General features: G+C 38.4%; 1 protein-coding gene across 5 annotated transcripts in view; it reads left to right on the forward strand.

Moving 5' to 3' along the window:
- The window catches only part of ctnnd2a (catenin (cadherin-associated protein), delta 2a), a 224416-nt gene extending 215329 nt beyond the window's left edge, over positions 1 to 9087 (forward strand). For 4 of the 5 annotated variants that reach the window (XM_058060561.1, XM_058060563.1, XM_058060562.1 and 1 more), the window contains exons 23-25: positions 5197 to 5328; positions 5480 to 5550; positions 7183 to 9087. In XM_058060561.1, the coding sequence (XP_057916544.1) occupies positions 5197 to 5328; positions 5480 to 5550; positions 7183 to 7608 (629 nt within the window). In that variant the 3' untranslated portion in view covers positions 7609 to 9087. The remainder of the gene's footprint in view (positions 1 to 5196; positions 5329 to 5479; positions 5551 to 7182) is intronic. The other variant, XM_058060564.1, reaches the window with a different exon arrangement.
- Positions 9088 to 17226: the final 8139 nt, after the last annotated feature.

Here is a 17226-nt window from a genome sequence, read left to right on the forward strand (position 1 = left end):
TTCTATTTGTTGTTGTTGTTTTAAACCTAGCTTTAGCGGCGCTAGGCTGTTTTTTCTTTAATAGGGAATGGCTCTTTTTATAGTAAAGGTTGCCGACCCCTGTGCTAACCACTAGCTAACCACGATCATATCATAGAATTCAACTCAGACGGACGTCAAAGTTAGCGAATGTAGATAACGAAGCATCAGCATTTAGCAGTGTTGACATCTGGGCTAAACAGCTATTAGCATCGGCGCTCACCACCCGCTGACGTTCTCGCTGTTTAGCGTGATTGCCCCGTTAGCCTTTAGTCGGAGCCCAGTGGCTTTTCGCGCTTTGCCAAGTGTGCATTAGCTGTTAGCATGCGTCGTTGTGGAGCCTTTAGCTGTGCTTTCTACACCATCGGGCTTAGCAGGCTGATGAGGCAGAAAAGCACTTTTGCTTCCTCCCGGCTTAGAGAGAGAGAGAGGGGGGGGGGGGTCGTACGGGGGGGTCTTCAAGGATGTGTGTATTCATGCGTGTGCGGAGAGACAGAAAAGCGAAGGATGATGAACAGGCGGAGAAGAAGAATCAGGGATTAAAAGGGTGGAGGATATGACCTTGGACAGCGACAGAGTTTCATGACGTGGGGGGGACGTGTTTGTGGGGGTGTTATGTCTCCATCTTTGCACCCTATCTTCCTGTTTCCCGTTTCCGCACCTCCTTTTGCTTTTGTGCTCACCCCGCCTCCTCGAATTCAACTATTTCTTCTCCTCCTTCTGACCTCTCCGTCTGATCACACACATGAAGATGTATGTATCTCCTCCCTGCATATGCTTTGTGATTTGGTCCCTTAGAGACGGTTCAAAGGGGTAATGAGGGGGGGGGGGCGAGTTGCAGAGGCGGTGACGATGGCAGGATGACACAGGGAGAAACAGACCTTTTACATCCATCATGGTTCCCATGGGTGGGGGGGGGGGGGGGGGTCCTGCTGTGTCGAGAGCTGATAGAACAAGTCTCCAAGCTAGATCGCCACGGTAACCAGGGGTGATGGCAAGCATCTCTGTGGGTGTCAGGTTACAGCAGCCACCTTAATGGAATCTACCTGGGGGTCTGGTCACATGGTACGCAGTGGAGACGTTCCAAACAAAGTCCAAATGCTGCAATTTGGAGCTCAGAAGCAATTTTCTGGGGTAAAGAAAAAAGTGGTATTTTAGAAAAAAAAAAAAGTCAGAATTTTACAAGAATAAATCTGTAATATTATGAAAAAAAATAATTTTAGTAGCTTAGAGTATTAAAGAAATCATTATTTAAAAAAAAATTAAACAATATTTTTTTAATTTAAAAATAAATAAATAAAACATATTGTCGGACATCCTTATGGAAAATTGCTATAATGTGCCGCATATTTGAAGAATAAAATCAACATAATAAAAGACAGTGGTATTCTAGAAAAAAAATCATTATTTTACAAAAATAAATATTAAGAAAAATAATTTTGGTAGCATAGAGTATTAAAGAAATCATTTTTTTTAAACTAACATTATGGGAAACTATGAATGTCCCATATTGGCTTTTTTTGCCCCAAAAAAAATAATAGAATAAATAAATTAATCAATAATTAATAGAATTTGAAAATATAATAATCACTATTTTGAAATTTTTTCTAAATTATTTATTTCTTGATGGGTTTATACATTTCAGGACTCTTTTACTATGTCATGATAGTTATATTTATTAAATTAAATGTTTAATATAGAGTATTAAATAAATTATTATTTTTGTAAACTTATGTGGGATGCCACATATTAGCTTTTTTGCCCCCCCAAAAAATGATATTGTCGGACATATTTATGGGAAATAATCTACTAATTAATAGAATTTGGAAATATAATAATCACTATTTTGAAAAAATTTCTAAATTATTTATTTCTTGATGGCTTTATACATTTCAGGACTCTTTTACTATGTCATGATAGTTATATTTATTAAATTAAATGTATAATATATAGTATTAAATATTTTTTTTTTAGCTAACATTATGGGGAAACTAGGGATGCCGTATTTTGGCTTTTTTGCCCCCCCAAAAAAACATATTGTTGAAATCCTCTATAGGAAATTATCTAATAATTAGTTGAATTAGGGAAAAATAATAATAATAATAATGACTATTTTCCAAATTATTTATTTCATGATGCTTTATAAATTTTAGGACACTTTTACTATGTCATGATAGTTATATTTATTAAATATGTGTGCTTTATAGTGTGTCTGTGTGTGTTATATAATGTAATATTTAATAAATGTATTCATATATGTTCATTTTTTTTCCATGTAAACACAGTTTTACCTATTATTCGTATGTGATTTTGTTTTATGGTCAATGTGTGGTCAACTCTGCTTCATTATGGTGTACTAAAACATTTCAAGTAACTTTTAAATAACGATTAGAACACTTGAAAGGCGGCCTACTGTATTAAATGTAGAAAAAAATATATAAAAAGACTTCTTTCTTGCTCTGCTTATCTCATTGTTAGTATTTTTCATAGCAAGTCGGAGCTTCTGTGTGTTTTCCCACAAAGGCATTTCCGTGTGTGCATAGAATACAGCATCTCGTTAAAAGCAAGGCTCCAGATAAGAGGTGATGAATGTGTATTTTGCTTTTGTAAAAGTCAAACACAGGATTGTAATAGGCGGGTTCTTTAGTATTCAAATAGATAAAAGGAGCTTCCCGGACAAAAAAAAAAAAACCTTTCTTCTATTTGGATACTTTTTGCCTTTGCCGCTGTCATTGTGATATAGGAGAGACGCCGAAGAGAACAAAGGCTGTTTTGCTTGTATTTTCAAAGCGTGTCACACACAAAAAAAAAAAAAAAAAGTGAGGGAATGTTTCCGAGATTACACACGGAATGCATATGCTGTACATTATGCAGTATGCAAAAAAGCCTATATGGGGCATCCATAGTTTCCCATAAAGTTTTAGTTTAGTTTAAAAAAAATAATGATTTTTTTAATACTCTATGTTACTAAATTATATTTTTTTCATATTTATTCTTGGAAAATTCAGATTTTTTTCTAGAATACCACTTAAAAAAAATATATAATGCTACTAAAATGGTATTTTTTTCATATTTATTTTTGTAAAATTCAGATTTTTTTTTCTAGAATACCACTTTTTTCTTATTATTTTGATTTTATTCTTCTAATATGCGGCACATTTTTAGAAATGACATTTTAAAAACTGATATAAAATGTCTTCTTTGTTTGTTTTGCCACACAATTACTTTCACATTTTCATATGTGGCCCTCGCGAGATTATTAACTATCATTTTCAAATTTTACAAAGTTTCCAAAGTCAACTAATTAATAGACAATTTTCCATAAGGATGTCGGACAATATCGTTTTTTTATAATTTTTAATAATGATTTTATGATTGTACTTTGAAGGGTGATGCAGTGCAGTCAAACACTGCAAAGTCCAGACTGAGTATTTTTAGAATGTTCTCCACTTGGGCTAATCTGCGTTATACATGTATGTGAAGTGGAAGTATAGTATATGCGGGACTGTCTAGCTAAGCAGACTTGAAGGGGGTTGATGCTCAGACAGGGAAGTCGAAGGGGGGGTAGGCAGCATTCCGGCAATCCCATGTGTCAAAGATAAGAGGGACCGAGTAAGCACTTTGAATATGCTATAAAGGGATTACATAGGGACATGCTGTGTGTGTGTGTGTGTGTATATATGAAGGAGTTGAAGGTGAGAGGCAACACTCTGGGGGAGTAAAACAGTTGTTTCTGCTTGGTTATGTGTGTGAGTGTGTCACAGTATGTGTGCAGCGATGCGTTCATGTGTGGGGGGAAAATGGAGGTATCGTTACAACTGGTATTGACTTGTAGCATACTGTTGCTCTGGGAGACCACAGTGTTTGTTCTGAAATGTATAAACCATCATGAAATAAATAATTTGGAAAATAATTTCAATATAGTTATTATTATATTTCCAAATTCAACTAATTAGGAGATTATTTCCCATAGGAATGTCCAACAATATTGTTTTTTTTGTTTGTTTGGTTTTTTTTTGGCAAAAAAGCCAATATGGGACATTCCATTATTCCCATAATGTTAGTAAAAAAAAAAAAAATAATGCTACTAAAATTATATTTTTTTCATATTTATTTTAAATTATTATAAAATTCAGATTTTTTTATAGAATCACTCTTTTTTTCTTATTATTTTGATTATTATATTATTATTATTTTATTTTAAAAACTGATATAAAATGTATTATATGTGGCCCTCGCGACATCATTAACTATCATTTTCTATGATTTCCAAAGTCACAATATCGTTTGTTTTTTTTGGGGGGACATCCCTAAAATTTATATTTTTTTCATATTTATTCTTGTAATATTCAGATTTTTTTTTAGAATACCACTTTTTTCTCATTATTTTGATTATTATTTTTTATTTTAAAAACTAATATAAAATGTATTTTTTGTTTGTTTAGCCACACAATGGTCCCACATACTTTTGACATCCGACAATATTGTTTTTTTGGGGGGGGGGGAAGCCAATATGGGACATCCCTAGTTTCATATGTTAGTTTTAAAAAAAAATAATGATTTCTTTAATACTATATGCTACTAAAAAAATGTTTTTCTTGTAAAATTCAGATTTTTTTTTCTAGAATACCACTTTTTTGTTATTATTTTTGATTTTATTCTTCTAATATGCTAACATAAAATGTATTTTTTATTTGTTTAGCCACACAAAAAAGCCAATATGGGACATCCCTAGTTTCCCATTATGTTAGATTAAAAAAATAATGATTTCTTTAATACTCTATGCTACAAAAATGACATTTTTGTTCATAATATTACAGGTTTATTCTTAAAAATTCTGACATTTTTTCTACAATTGTCTCATATTTTAATGAAAGTCCTTATTCTTTATTTTTCTTTATTTTCTGGGAAATTTCCTTTATTTTGAAATGCAGATATTACCATGTATGTGTCATATTGTGTCATCAATAACAATTAAATGTACACCGGTTCCCGCCCAAAGCCAGCTGGGATAGGCTCCAGCATATAGAAACTATATGTGCTGACAGGCTAAATGATAAATAATGACTCTGCATCTCGGAAATGCTTACGCTCGCACAAATACGAGCATGCAGGGGGTGTGAAGGCTCACGCTGTTCTCATTATTTCTTCCGTGCGTGTGTTTGTGTGTTTGTGCAGCGAGCGCCCCGGCGTCTCCGAGAGAGATGATGAGTCTAAAGGAACGCAAGATGGACTACGATTCCACGGCAACCAATGCCGGTTTCCATAGCAACAAAGGCGAGCACACATCCCGGAAAGATGGCATGGCAGGTGTGTGTGAACGCAATCCATCGTTTGGAGTCTTTCTTTTCATTATGCAAACATTTGTATCGGTCTGGTTTTCATTGCGGTACAACACGCTACTTTTTACCTTTATAGTACTACTAAGTGATTATTCATCATCATGTCGTTCCCATTCAAGTATCCTGCGGGACGTCTACCTTGTTCCGAAACTCTTACCTGACCGCCAGTGATGATATCAAGCCAAACCAGGTAAGGCAGTGCTACAAAAACAGCATGTCTGCACTTGTTGTGATGAATTAGCTCAAATCGATGCATGGCACTCCCTGCAGTTTAGTATATAACGTATTAGTAGCTATTTTTAATATAGTAGCTGTAATTTTGCCAATGTACTGTAAATGTACCCTATTTTCTGGACTATAAGTGGCTCCGGAGTATAAGTCGCACAAGGCCAAAAATGCATAATTAAGCAGAAAAAAAATACATAAGTTGCATTTTTTGCGGGTAATTTATTTTACAAACAACTTGCATAATGCATATATAAATATATATAAAATATTTAATATTCAAAATATTTTATATAAATATATATAAATGCACAATTAGGTAAAAAAACATACATAAGTCGCACTGGAGTATAAGTCACATTTTTTGCGGGTAATTTATTTTACAAACAACTTGCATAATGCATATATAAATATATATAAAATATATAAATATTTAATATTTAAAATAGTTTATATAAATATATATAAATGCATAATTAGGTTAAAAAAACATACATAAGTTGCACTTGAGCATAAGTCGCATTTTTTGCAGGTGATTTATTTTACAAACAACTTGCATAATGCATATATAAATATATATAAAATATATAAACATTTAAAATATTTTATATAAATATATATAAATGCATAATTAGGTAAAAAAATATACATAAGTCGCACTGTAGTATAAGTCGCATTTTTTGTGGGTAATTTATTTTACAAACAACTTGCATAATGCATACATAAATATATATAAAATATTTAATATTTAAAATATTTTATATAAATATATATATAAATGCATAATTAGGTAAAAAAAACATACATAAGTCGCACTGTAGTATAAGTCGCATTTTTTGCGGGTAATTTATTTTACAAACAACTTGCATAATGCACATATAAATAAATATAAAATATATAAATATTTAATATTTAAAATATTTTATATAAATATATATAAATGCATAATTAGGTTAAAAAACATACATAAGTCGCACTGTAGTATAAGTCGCATTTTTTGCGGGTAATTTATTTTACAAACAACTTGCATAATGCATATATAAATATATATAAAATATTTAAAATATTTATATAAATATATATAAATGCATAATTAGGTTAAAAAAACATACATAAGTCGCACTAGAGTATAAGTCGCATTTTTTTGCGAGTAATTTATTTTATAATAATTATATAATATAATTTATAATAATTTTATAATAGCGATCAGGCTGAATAGATATAAGATATGCTAACACAAAAAAAAATTATAATTTTTTTTATAATTTTTGTTAGCGCAAATAACAATATGTTGTTTTATGTGCTAATAATAAATAATAATAATATGGCTTTTTTAACTCGTACACACATTTTAAAAGCAACATCACGCTAAGTTAGCCTATTTGCTAAATAAAAACAAAGCCATTGTTGGTATGCTGATGTTATGATGATTATATTTTTATGAACTATCGCATGTTGCATTGATGTGCATGGAAATTAATATGCAGCCCCGCCCCTTTTTATTATTTTTAGTATTTATCAATTCAGCCTGACACCCTGATCTCCCATCACTTCCCTTCACTGCACTTCACCCCACCCACACTTGCATCCCCTGCAGGCCCCAGTCCAGCCCTGCACCGTGCCCCCACAGCCCCAGCAGGACAGTCCGTCAACAGCCGCTCTAAAAGACTACGACCACTATCCCCCCCCTCCCTCCTTCCCCCAGCCTCTGCCTCCACAGCCTCCCCTCCACAGCCAGAGCCGCAGCGTCGAGGAAGCCTACTACGAGGACCAGGGACCGCCGCTGCCGGCTCTGCCTCCCCAGCCCCAGCCGCAGGTCCAGGTACAATCCCAACCTCAGGCCCAACCCCAGCAGCCTCCCAGCACCGCCGGGCCACCTCGGGACCCCCGGGAGGATCTGCGAATGCATCTTGGTCTCAAGTCCACGGGCAATTATGTAGACTTCTACTCAGCGTCCCGGCCGTACAGCGAACTGAACTACGAGACCAGTCACTACCCGGCCTCACCTGACTCGTGGGTCTAGTTAGTTAGACCGCCATGAAGATGACGCTTGGGGGGGCGGGGGGGGTCTTCTCGCAAGTATTTCAGTGTGCGGGGGGGATTTATTTTCCAAGCACATCAAGTTTGCAAAGTAGTCCTGAACCTCCTGACAAGAACCGAGGCAAGATAAAGTAAAAGTCAGGTCATGTGACAAACAATGCATGTGCATGCCGCCATTTTTTCCTTTTTTTTTTTTTTTTCTTAAAGCCACAGCTCACTTTTTATGTCTTCGATCTCAAAGAGTGAGTGCAAAGGTGTGTGTGAACGGCCGAGAAAGGCCGTGAACGGGCAAATAGAGAAAGAAAACAAGCGATAAAGCGGAGGGAATTGTGTAAAGAACAGGAGGCGAGCCGGGGATGACGGTGTAATGGGGATGGCTTGGGAAGAGATTTTTTTTCCGAAAGGAGGAGTCCTGACCTTTTTGTTGAAGGCAGCGACGGGGAAGAGAGAAAGCGGAAGCGGAGAAGTGGGTTTTTCCTATTTTGCCTGAACGTAGCACTACTTTAATCCCCTGCACTTTTTTTTTTCTTTTTTTTTTCTTGCCTTTTTGCCTCTGGATTAATTTTAACGGAATGTCATTATCTTTTTTTGTACTTTTCTAAATTTTTCAAGTCATTTTTATGTATGCAAGATGTTTTGTTTTTTTTTTCATTCGTGAGACTGACAAAAATATGTAAATTAAGAACCCAAGAACGGAAGTGGGCCCAATCCCAGCCCCTGCAGTATTTGTGTTTCTCAGCCTTCATCCATATTGAATATTGTGGTGGAAAAAAACGCACAAATGTGGAATTGATCAAGGCTGAGGCGTCAAAAAAGTGCTTTTTCACTGCCTAAAAAGAATGCACTCACAAGCACAGATAGTGTTTGGGATGGTCCGATTCGTCTTTATCGAGGGGGGGGGGGGGATTGCGTCATCGTTTTTCCGGGAGTAAATATACATATAAACTAACATTGGAGGAGGACAAGTTTGCCAAACTTTAACCCCCCCTACATGGATGACTTTTAAAGGGATATTCCGTCACAGTTTACAGACACTGACTGGATGTCTCACTCTGATGTTTTTTTTTTTCATGTTGCTGTGTAGATGTGCAGCCTCACAACAGTATGTTGGGTGCGGATGAGTTTGTGTGCATGTCGGTGACAGAATGTGCGTAGACACATGAACTCGGGTGAGCGTATTTATGCATGCATGTGTGTAGTTGTGTGTGTGTGTGCGCGTGTGTATGCGTGTGTGTGTGTGTGTATAACTCAATGTCCAAACAAGGCATTCCTACTTGACAGTCTGTCCGGTTTTGCTAACCACGATACAAACAAATGAATTGTTCATATAGAATGACAAATCTATAAATATATGAATATAAATATAAATATATAATATAATTTTTATGTGCAGATATCTGTGTCACTAAAGCGCAAGATGAAAAAAAAAAATGTGGTGTACAAAAAAAACAACTAAGCCCAATGACCCCCCCCCCCCCCCCGCCCCTTCCCCCCCCCCCCCCCTCCCAGCCCCGACACTCCTTCAACAAGACTGAAGAGAAACCTGATGCTCAGGCTCTGGTGCGAGTTGTGTGTTATTGTGTGTTCATGCTTCTTAAATGACCTTGCCGAGAGAGGACAGGACCTGAAGAACACAAGGAGAAATAATAAAAAAAACAAACGACCATTTTTTCTACAAGTTGAATTGATTATTTGGGTGGCAACAATCATTCTCTTTGACCGAGGTACTGTAATGGTGTAATGGTACAGCTGCTACCTTTAAAAAAAAAATGTTTAATTCCTTTAATGTGTTATTTTGCAGTAAATATAATTTTCAAACAATTTGTTTCCCCAGGCTGCACGGTGGACGAGTGGTGAGCACGCAGACCTCACAGCTAGAAGACTCGAGTTCGATCCCATCCTCGGGCCATCTCTGTGTGGAGTTTGCATGTTCTCCCCGTCCATGCATGGGTTCCCGTTCCATTCCAAAAACATGCTAGTTGATGACCACTTCCACACTGAATGGGAGGATAACGTCTTTTCCTGATGGTACTGGTTAGTGTGCAGGCCACACGGCTAAGACACCCGAGTTCAATTCCACCCTCGTATGGGCATCTTGTGGGTTATTCTCTCATGTGTGGGTACTCCGGCTTCCTCCCACATTCCAAAAACATGCTAGTTTATGACCACTTCCACACTGAATGGGAGGATGACGTCTTTTCCTGATGGTACTCTTATACCATGTCTCAAAAATGGAACATTGGCGATACCTCGGGCTGCACGATGGATGAGTGGTTATTGTGTAGGCCACACAGCTAAGACACGAGTTACATTCCACCCTTGGGCATCTTGTGGGTTGTTCTCTCATGCATGGGTACTCCGGTTTCCTCCCACATTCCAAAAACATGCTAGTTTATGACCACTTCCACACTGAATGGGAGGATAACTTTATTTCCTGATGGTACTCTTATCCCATGTCCCAAAAATTGATCATTGGCAATACCTTGGGCTGCACGTCGGATTTAGAGCGGTTAGTGTGCAGGCCACACAGCTAAGACACGAGTTTGATTCCACCCTTGGGCATCTCGTGGGTTGTTCTCTCATGCGTGGGTACTCCGGTTTCCTCCCACATTCCAAAAACATGCTAGTTAATGACCACTTCCACACTGAATGAGAGGATAACTTATTTTCATGCAGTGTGATGGTACTCTTATATCATGTCTCAATAATGGAACATTGGCAGTACATCGAGCTGCACGGCGGGTGAGCGGTTAGTGTGCAGGCCACACAGCTAAGACACAAGTTCGATTCCACCCTTGGGCATCTCGTGGGTTGTTCTCTCATGCGTGTGTACTCCGGTTTTCCTCCCACATTCCAAAAACATGTTAGTTTATGACCACTTCCACACTGAATGGGAGGATAACTTATTTTAATGCAGTGTGATGGTACTCTTATGTCATGTCTCAATAATGGAACATTGGCAAAACCTTGAGCTGCACGGTGTGTGAGTGGTTAGTGTGTAGGCCACACAGCTTAGACACCCGAGTTCGATTCCACCCTCGTGTGGGTATCTCGTGGGTTGTTCTCTCATGCGTGGGTACTCGGGCTTCCTCCCACATTCCAAAAACATGCTAGCTTATAACCACTTCCACACTGAATGGGAGGATAACTTAATTTCATGCAGTGTGATGGTACTCTTATATCATGTCTCAATAATGGAACATTGGCAGTACATCGAGCTGCACGGCGGATTTAGAGCGGTTAGTGTGCAGGCCACACAGCTAAGACACTCAAGTTCGATTCCACCCTCGTGTGTAGGTTCCTTTTGAACACAACTGCCCCCCCTAAGTCAATGCAGGATATACTCCATTGTCGTCGCTGCTTTTTAGTACTTTGTGTTGTGACTGATGCATTCAATGGAGCACAGTTTTTTATGCCCCCAAACAGAAACGAAAAGATCAAAGCGGAAAAGCTGATTTTACTTAGTTGACCCAACTACCGAAAAAGCGACAATCGTGAAATTGATGTGACAGTTGAAGTTGTCTGTTAGCGATACAGTCACTCTCGCGTAGCAGATACACAATCCAAAAGCCCCCACAGACATGATGGAGACAATGCCCGCAATGTCAATTTACATTATCCTTTGCACAGATTCTTAATGGCTGCTGTCTTCCTTCCCCCGACTGACAAGCAACAGTGTTAACAGCTTGATACCATCACATGTTCTCCTGTTCAATGGCGGTTTGACTGACAGGCTTTGTGGGAACATGTTGTATGACCGTGCTTTGAATATCAGCTGTGTTCACGCTTCCTCTGATAATAACCTCCTTTCTGATGCTTCAGAACTAATGGACTTGCACAGTGTGGCAGTCGGGCATGTCTAAACACAGCGGGGGGGGCTTAATAATTTCACTGTGGCAGCGGATGGAGCAAGGTCGCTAATAACTTAGCAACGTGTAGATGTGTAGCAATGAAAGGAAAGAATTTGACTATATTGTCATGGAGATTATTTGTCTATATGTGCCCTGTGATTGGCTGGCGACCAGTCCAGGGTGTACCCCGCCTCTTGCCCGAAGACAGCTGGGATAGGCTCCAGCACCCCCCGCGACTCTCATGTGGATAAGCGGAAGAAAATGAATGAATGAATGAACATTATTAGAGTCCTCCAGACATGAAATAGCACCCCTATAGTCACATTTACACTCCTATTACCCAAAAGTGGGTGAGAAAGTGGTAGAAAATGAATGAATGTGAGTGTGAATGGTTGTTTGTCTATATGTGCCCTGTGATTGGCTGGCCACCAGTCCAGGGTGTACCCCGCCTCTCACCCGAAGACAGCTGGGATAGGCTCCAGCACACACACACCCCCGTGATTATGAATAATAATAATAATAACTAACTAATCAGTGTGAAGTTGGTGGCGTTATTATAAGCGGTTAGCACACAGGCCTCACAGCTAGGAGACCCCAGTTCGATCCCACCCTCGGCCATCTCTGTGTGGAGTTTGCATGTTCTTCCGGTGCATGTGTGGATTCCAAAAACATTCCAAAAAACATGCTAGGTTAATTAGCAACTCTAAATTGTCCATAGGTATGAATGTGAGTGTGAATGGTTGTTTGTCTATATGTGCCCTGTGATTGGCTGGCCACCAGTCCAGGGTGTACCCCGCTTCTCATCCGAAGACAGTTGGGATAGGCTCCAGCACCCCCTGCGACCCTCGTGAGGATAAGCAGTAGAAAATGAATTAATGAATGAATAATAATAATAATAATAACTAACTAATCAGTGTGAAGTTGGTGGCGTTATTATGAGCGGTTAGCACAAAGGCCTCCCAGCAAGGAGACCCGAGTTCGATCCCACCCTCGGCCATCTCTGTGTGGAGTTTGCATGTTCTTCCGGTGCATGTGTGGATTCCAAAAACATTCCAAAAACATGCTAGGTTAATTAGCGACTCCAAATTGTCCATAGGTATGAATATGAGTGTGAATGGTTGTTTGTCTATATGTGCCCTGTGATTGGCTGGCGACCAGTCCAGGGTGTACCCCGCCTCTTGCCCGAAGACAGTTGGGATAGGCTCCAGCACCCCCCCCCACGACCCTAGTGAGGATAAGCGATAGAAAATGAATGAATGAATAATAATAATAATAACTAACTAATCAGTGTGAAGTCGGTGCCGTCATTATAAGCGGTTAGCACACAGGCCTCACAGCTAGGAGACCCGAGTTCAATCCCACCCTCGGCCATCTCTGTGTGGCAATCACAATTTTTTTTAAATAGGCCTGTATAAGCATTATTATTATTATTATTTCACTCATAGTATTATTTGTAAGTATTGACAAATAGATGTTTGGCAATACTCCAGTGTTTATAGCGTAGCTGTATATGTTACGTTGCATCGGAATTCATGCCTCGACTCCTTCTCTCCTCCTCTTCTTTGATTCTGTCGTGTTGAAGATGTTCGATGAGGTATCAACCTGCTAGCCTCCATTGTAAAGAAACTGATGCAACAGAATTTAACTTACCCTCAGATCGCCTCTAGCTACTTTTCTCCCAGACACCTTCTGCTCTAATTCTCAACGTGGCCATCCATGTCCTGGAGATATAAACGAGGAGAAGATGGCCAACTGTGAATGATACTTTGAGGATTGGAGCATGAAATTAATTTGCATTTAAGAAGGACCTTGAGTTCTGAATACTTTCACCTATGAAGGGAATAAACATGCAAAGGCAAGGGTGCCGACGGAGAAATATGGAGTAGCGTATGGATGAGGTCATTCAATATCGGTGGAAGTTAATGAGCAGCAGAACTCTCGGGACAACATGCATGCAAAATGCTGCCGATGTTCTTGCAACATCTGGCAACAAAGATCAAGCCACTCTTCATAGCATGCATGAACTAAAAGTAAAACTTTGGAGAAGTTTTTTTTTTGCTTCAAACGGCTTCAGCTGTCAGGTTCTCGCCCCAGCGAGCCCTTTTTAGAAATGCATCTACTGCATTTTTCTTGGACACCCGCCTTTGATCAGCAACACCTTTAAGGTGGAACGGGGAGCACTTAAGTAAACAGATGCTTATTTATGCATTCAGCTTGTGGTTGGCATTCATATGAAGCCACTTGCAGGGTTTAGCCCAGGGGTCTCAAACTCAATTTACTTGGGGGGGCCACCGGAGCTCGGGTCTGGGTGAGACTGGGCCGCATCAGGTTTTCCAAAAAGAATTTTATTAAAAACAAAAAAAATTTCTACAAGAAAAGCTTTTATTTTTCTACACAAAATAAGATGAAAAATAAATAAATCAAGAATAAAGAAAATCAATCAAATATAATAATAATAATAATAATAATAATAATAATAATAATAATAATAATAATAAAACGGCAAATAATAAAAACTTAAGAAACCACATATAGTTGGTGGGTAGACAAATTATTTTTTTTTCAGATTCAAATCATTAAACAAAGCATTATTCGAGCCCTGTAGACATGACAAAACACGACTATAGTCACATTTATACTCTTTTTACTTACAACATATTGCGCAACTGCAGGGTCTTGAGACACATGCTAACTCGCAAACTAGAGAGCTAGCGACCTAAACGGTAGCCTTCAAGTTATTTCCTTTAAACTTAAAAAAAAAAAAACTTACCACTTCCACACGGATAGGGAGGATAACTATTAACAGTTATTTAACCTTTAACATGAACATTAATCAAATGTAATATTTTTTTCTGGGTACATGATACCATACAGCATCCATATCAAACTTGCGCACTAACATTAAACTTTCATATCAAGGCAGGGGCCTCAAACTAGTGTCCTGCGGGCCACATTTGGCCCCTGTTTGAGGCCCCTGCTGTATGGTATCATGTACCCAGAAAAAATTATTACGTTTGATTAATGTTCATGTTGAAGGTTAAATAACTGATAATAGTTATCCTCCCTATCCGTGTGGAAGTGGTAGGTTTTTGGATTATTACATTAATCAAACGTAATAATTTTTTTCTGGGTACATGATACCATACAGCATCCATATCAAACTTGCGCGGGCCACATATCAAGGCGGGGGCCTCAAACTAGTGTCCTGCGGGCCACATTTGGCCCGCGGGCCGCATGTTTGAGACCCCTGGTTTAGCCAATATATTGGCTATCTTGGCTCTGCTTTTGATGCCTGACGACTCCTGGAGGAAAATACATGAGACGCTCGGCATCTCCACTTCAGATATGTCAGATTTGCATAAAAAATAATAAGTGCATAAAAAACATGTAACCATTACTAGTCTTAATTTAGGACAATAACCAGAAAGCCGAGACTGAACAGTATGTTCTTAACACACAAAAAAAAGCTTTTATTGTCTCATCACTGTCAACAAAATTGTGAATATAATATGTCATTTGGGTGTAACATTAGATATTGCTTTTTGGAGCAAATCTCATAATGTAATTAGTTCTGAATGCCAGCATATCCGCATTTAATAATATAATAACCCCCTTTTATTGTTTTCAGTCAGGCATTCTTTCATCAAATGTATCCTTTTTCTTTTTTGTCATTTTATTACTGAATGAAAAACTGCAATTTGTATGCTAATATATAATAATTGACGTACACAAACAAAGCTGGAGTAGAAGCAGCGGTCTCAATGTTTTGTGTCGTTTGTTAAAAATAACTATAATTTATCAAATAACGTTCTAGTAATGCCTGTTTAAACTCAACACGCTTTGAGCTGTTGATTATTTTCGCTCAACAATCGGCCCCCCCGCTGTAGTTGTTGAGGGTGTTTGTTTGAATTAGCTTGAATGAGGTTTTTGTGATGCCGATCACTGCTGTTGCATACAAAGGTTCCATAAATAGAAATAATAATAATGATGAATAATAATAAATTAGAAGCTTTTCTCTGCAGGTTGTTGCTGCTTCCTGTTTACGTCTGGTGAGTATTTCCTAGTGTATGACCTTGAAAATTATGCTTTGTCAGCATTCTGCTATGTATAGTAGTTGGTAAAAACAGAAATTTGGGTGGTATAAAGACTGATGCTTTACTTTGTAGAGATTACTGGGCTTTATTTTATCAGATTACAATTGAATGCATCCCATAATCAGTTCACAGTTCCACATGTCCAAAAGGAGTAGGAAGAAGCAAAGCTTATTAAATCCTACCCCTCCATCTGGTACTTTTACAATCATTAACTGTTACATTTGTTCACTTCCTGCTTTCCTACTATAATTTAAGTTTTATTTTTTTTATTTTACTAATATTTTTTATTTTTTTAATTATTTTAGCTTTATTTTATTTATTTTTTACTTTATTTTATTAATTTTAATTATTAATTTTTTTAATAAAAAAATAAAATTACATATTTTTTTGTCACGTACTGAAGTACAAGGTGATATGACCATACAATGACATAATGGGTTGTGATTTTACAAATAAGGAGTTAGTATGTTCTCTGTAGGCGGCATTATGAGTTATCCTTACTGGCCTTTTTTGCAGTACAAATACAGCGAGTGAAGATTGCTTTTGTAGTCATTACCCCATATTTCCACATAATGTGTTGAAATAGTAAAATTCAATACACTTAAACAGACAGAATTATGATGACCATTGTATGAATCAATCACTTTTGCTGTTGCACTGATTCATACTCTTTTCTGTCTATCATAAACACCTCATGGTGGATTGTCAGTTATTGAATGGTCAGTGCTTCTGGAAGATGGACCTTGGCTATTCATGCATATTAGTGCTGCTGCAGGAGAGCCAGCTGTCTCCCACAGAGATACCTGTGTGTGTGTGTGTGTGTGTGTGTGTGTGTGTGTGTGTGTGTGTGTCCAATATATGATTTCATGCATATGAGTGCATGCATGCATGCATTCATGTGTGTGTATGAACCTGTCAGCTTGAACAAAAGCATTCACCTGTGACGTCCTCATTCTGTCTCTCTTCAAGACGTCACCTGGAGCACTTCCTCCTCTCCAAGGTCCTACCACACTACCCACCCACACACACACACACACACACACACGCAGGTATCACCCACAGGCAGGTGTCGAGCTCACTGACTTCTGCAGCGGATTCCACCTTTGGGCAGTTTGAATATGTGCCATGTATTTACACTCTGAGTAATGAAAGGCTGGGGCGGCACGGTGGTCAAGTGGTTAGCGCGCAGACCTTACAGCTAGGAGACCAGGGTTTAATTCCACCCTCGGCCATCTCTGTGTGGAGTTTGCATGTTCTCCCCGTGCATACGTGGGTTTTCTCCTTCCACATTCCAAAAACGTGCTAGGTTAATTAATTAGCGACTCCAAATTGTCCATAAGTATGAATGTGAGTGTGAATGGTTGTTTGTCTATATGTGCCCTGTGATTGGCTGGCTGACCAGTCCAGGGTGTAACCCCGCCTCTCGCCCGAAGACAGCTGGGATAGGCTCCAGCACCCCCTGCAACCCTTGTGAGGAAATGTGGTAGAAAATGAATGAATGAATGAGTTCTCCTATTTTGTGTGGAAGTGGTAACCTTTTGGCTTCTTATTTTGTCTTTCCCCACCCTCAGCCATCTCTGTGTGGAGCTTGCATGTTCTCCCCGTGCATGCGTGGGTTTTCTCCGGGTACTCCCGTTTCCTCCCACATTTCAAAAA

This window comes from Doryrhamphus excisus, chromosome 21 (assembly GCF_030265055.1).
Source record: "Doryrhamphus excisus isolate RoL2022-K1 chromosome 21, RoL_Dexc_1.0, whole genome shotgun sequence".
Lineage (NCBI taxonomy): Eukaryota > Metazoa > Chordata > Actinopteri > Syngnathiformes > Syngnathidae > Doryrhamphus > Doryrhamphus excisus.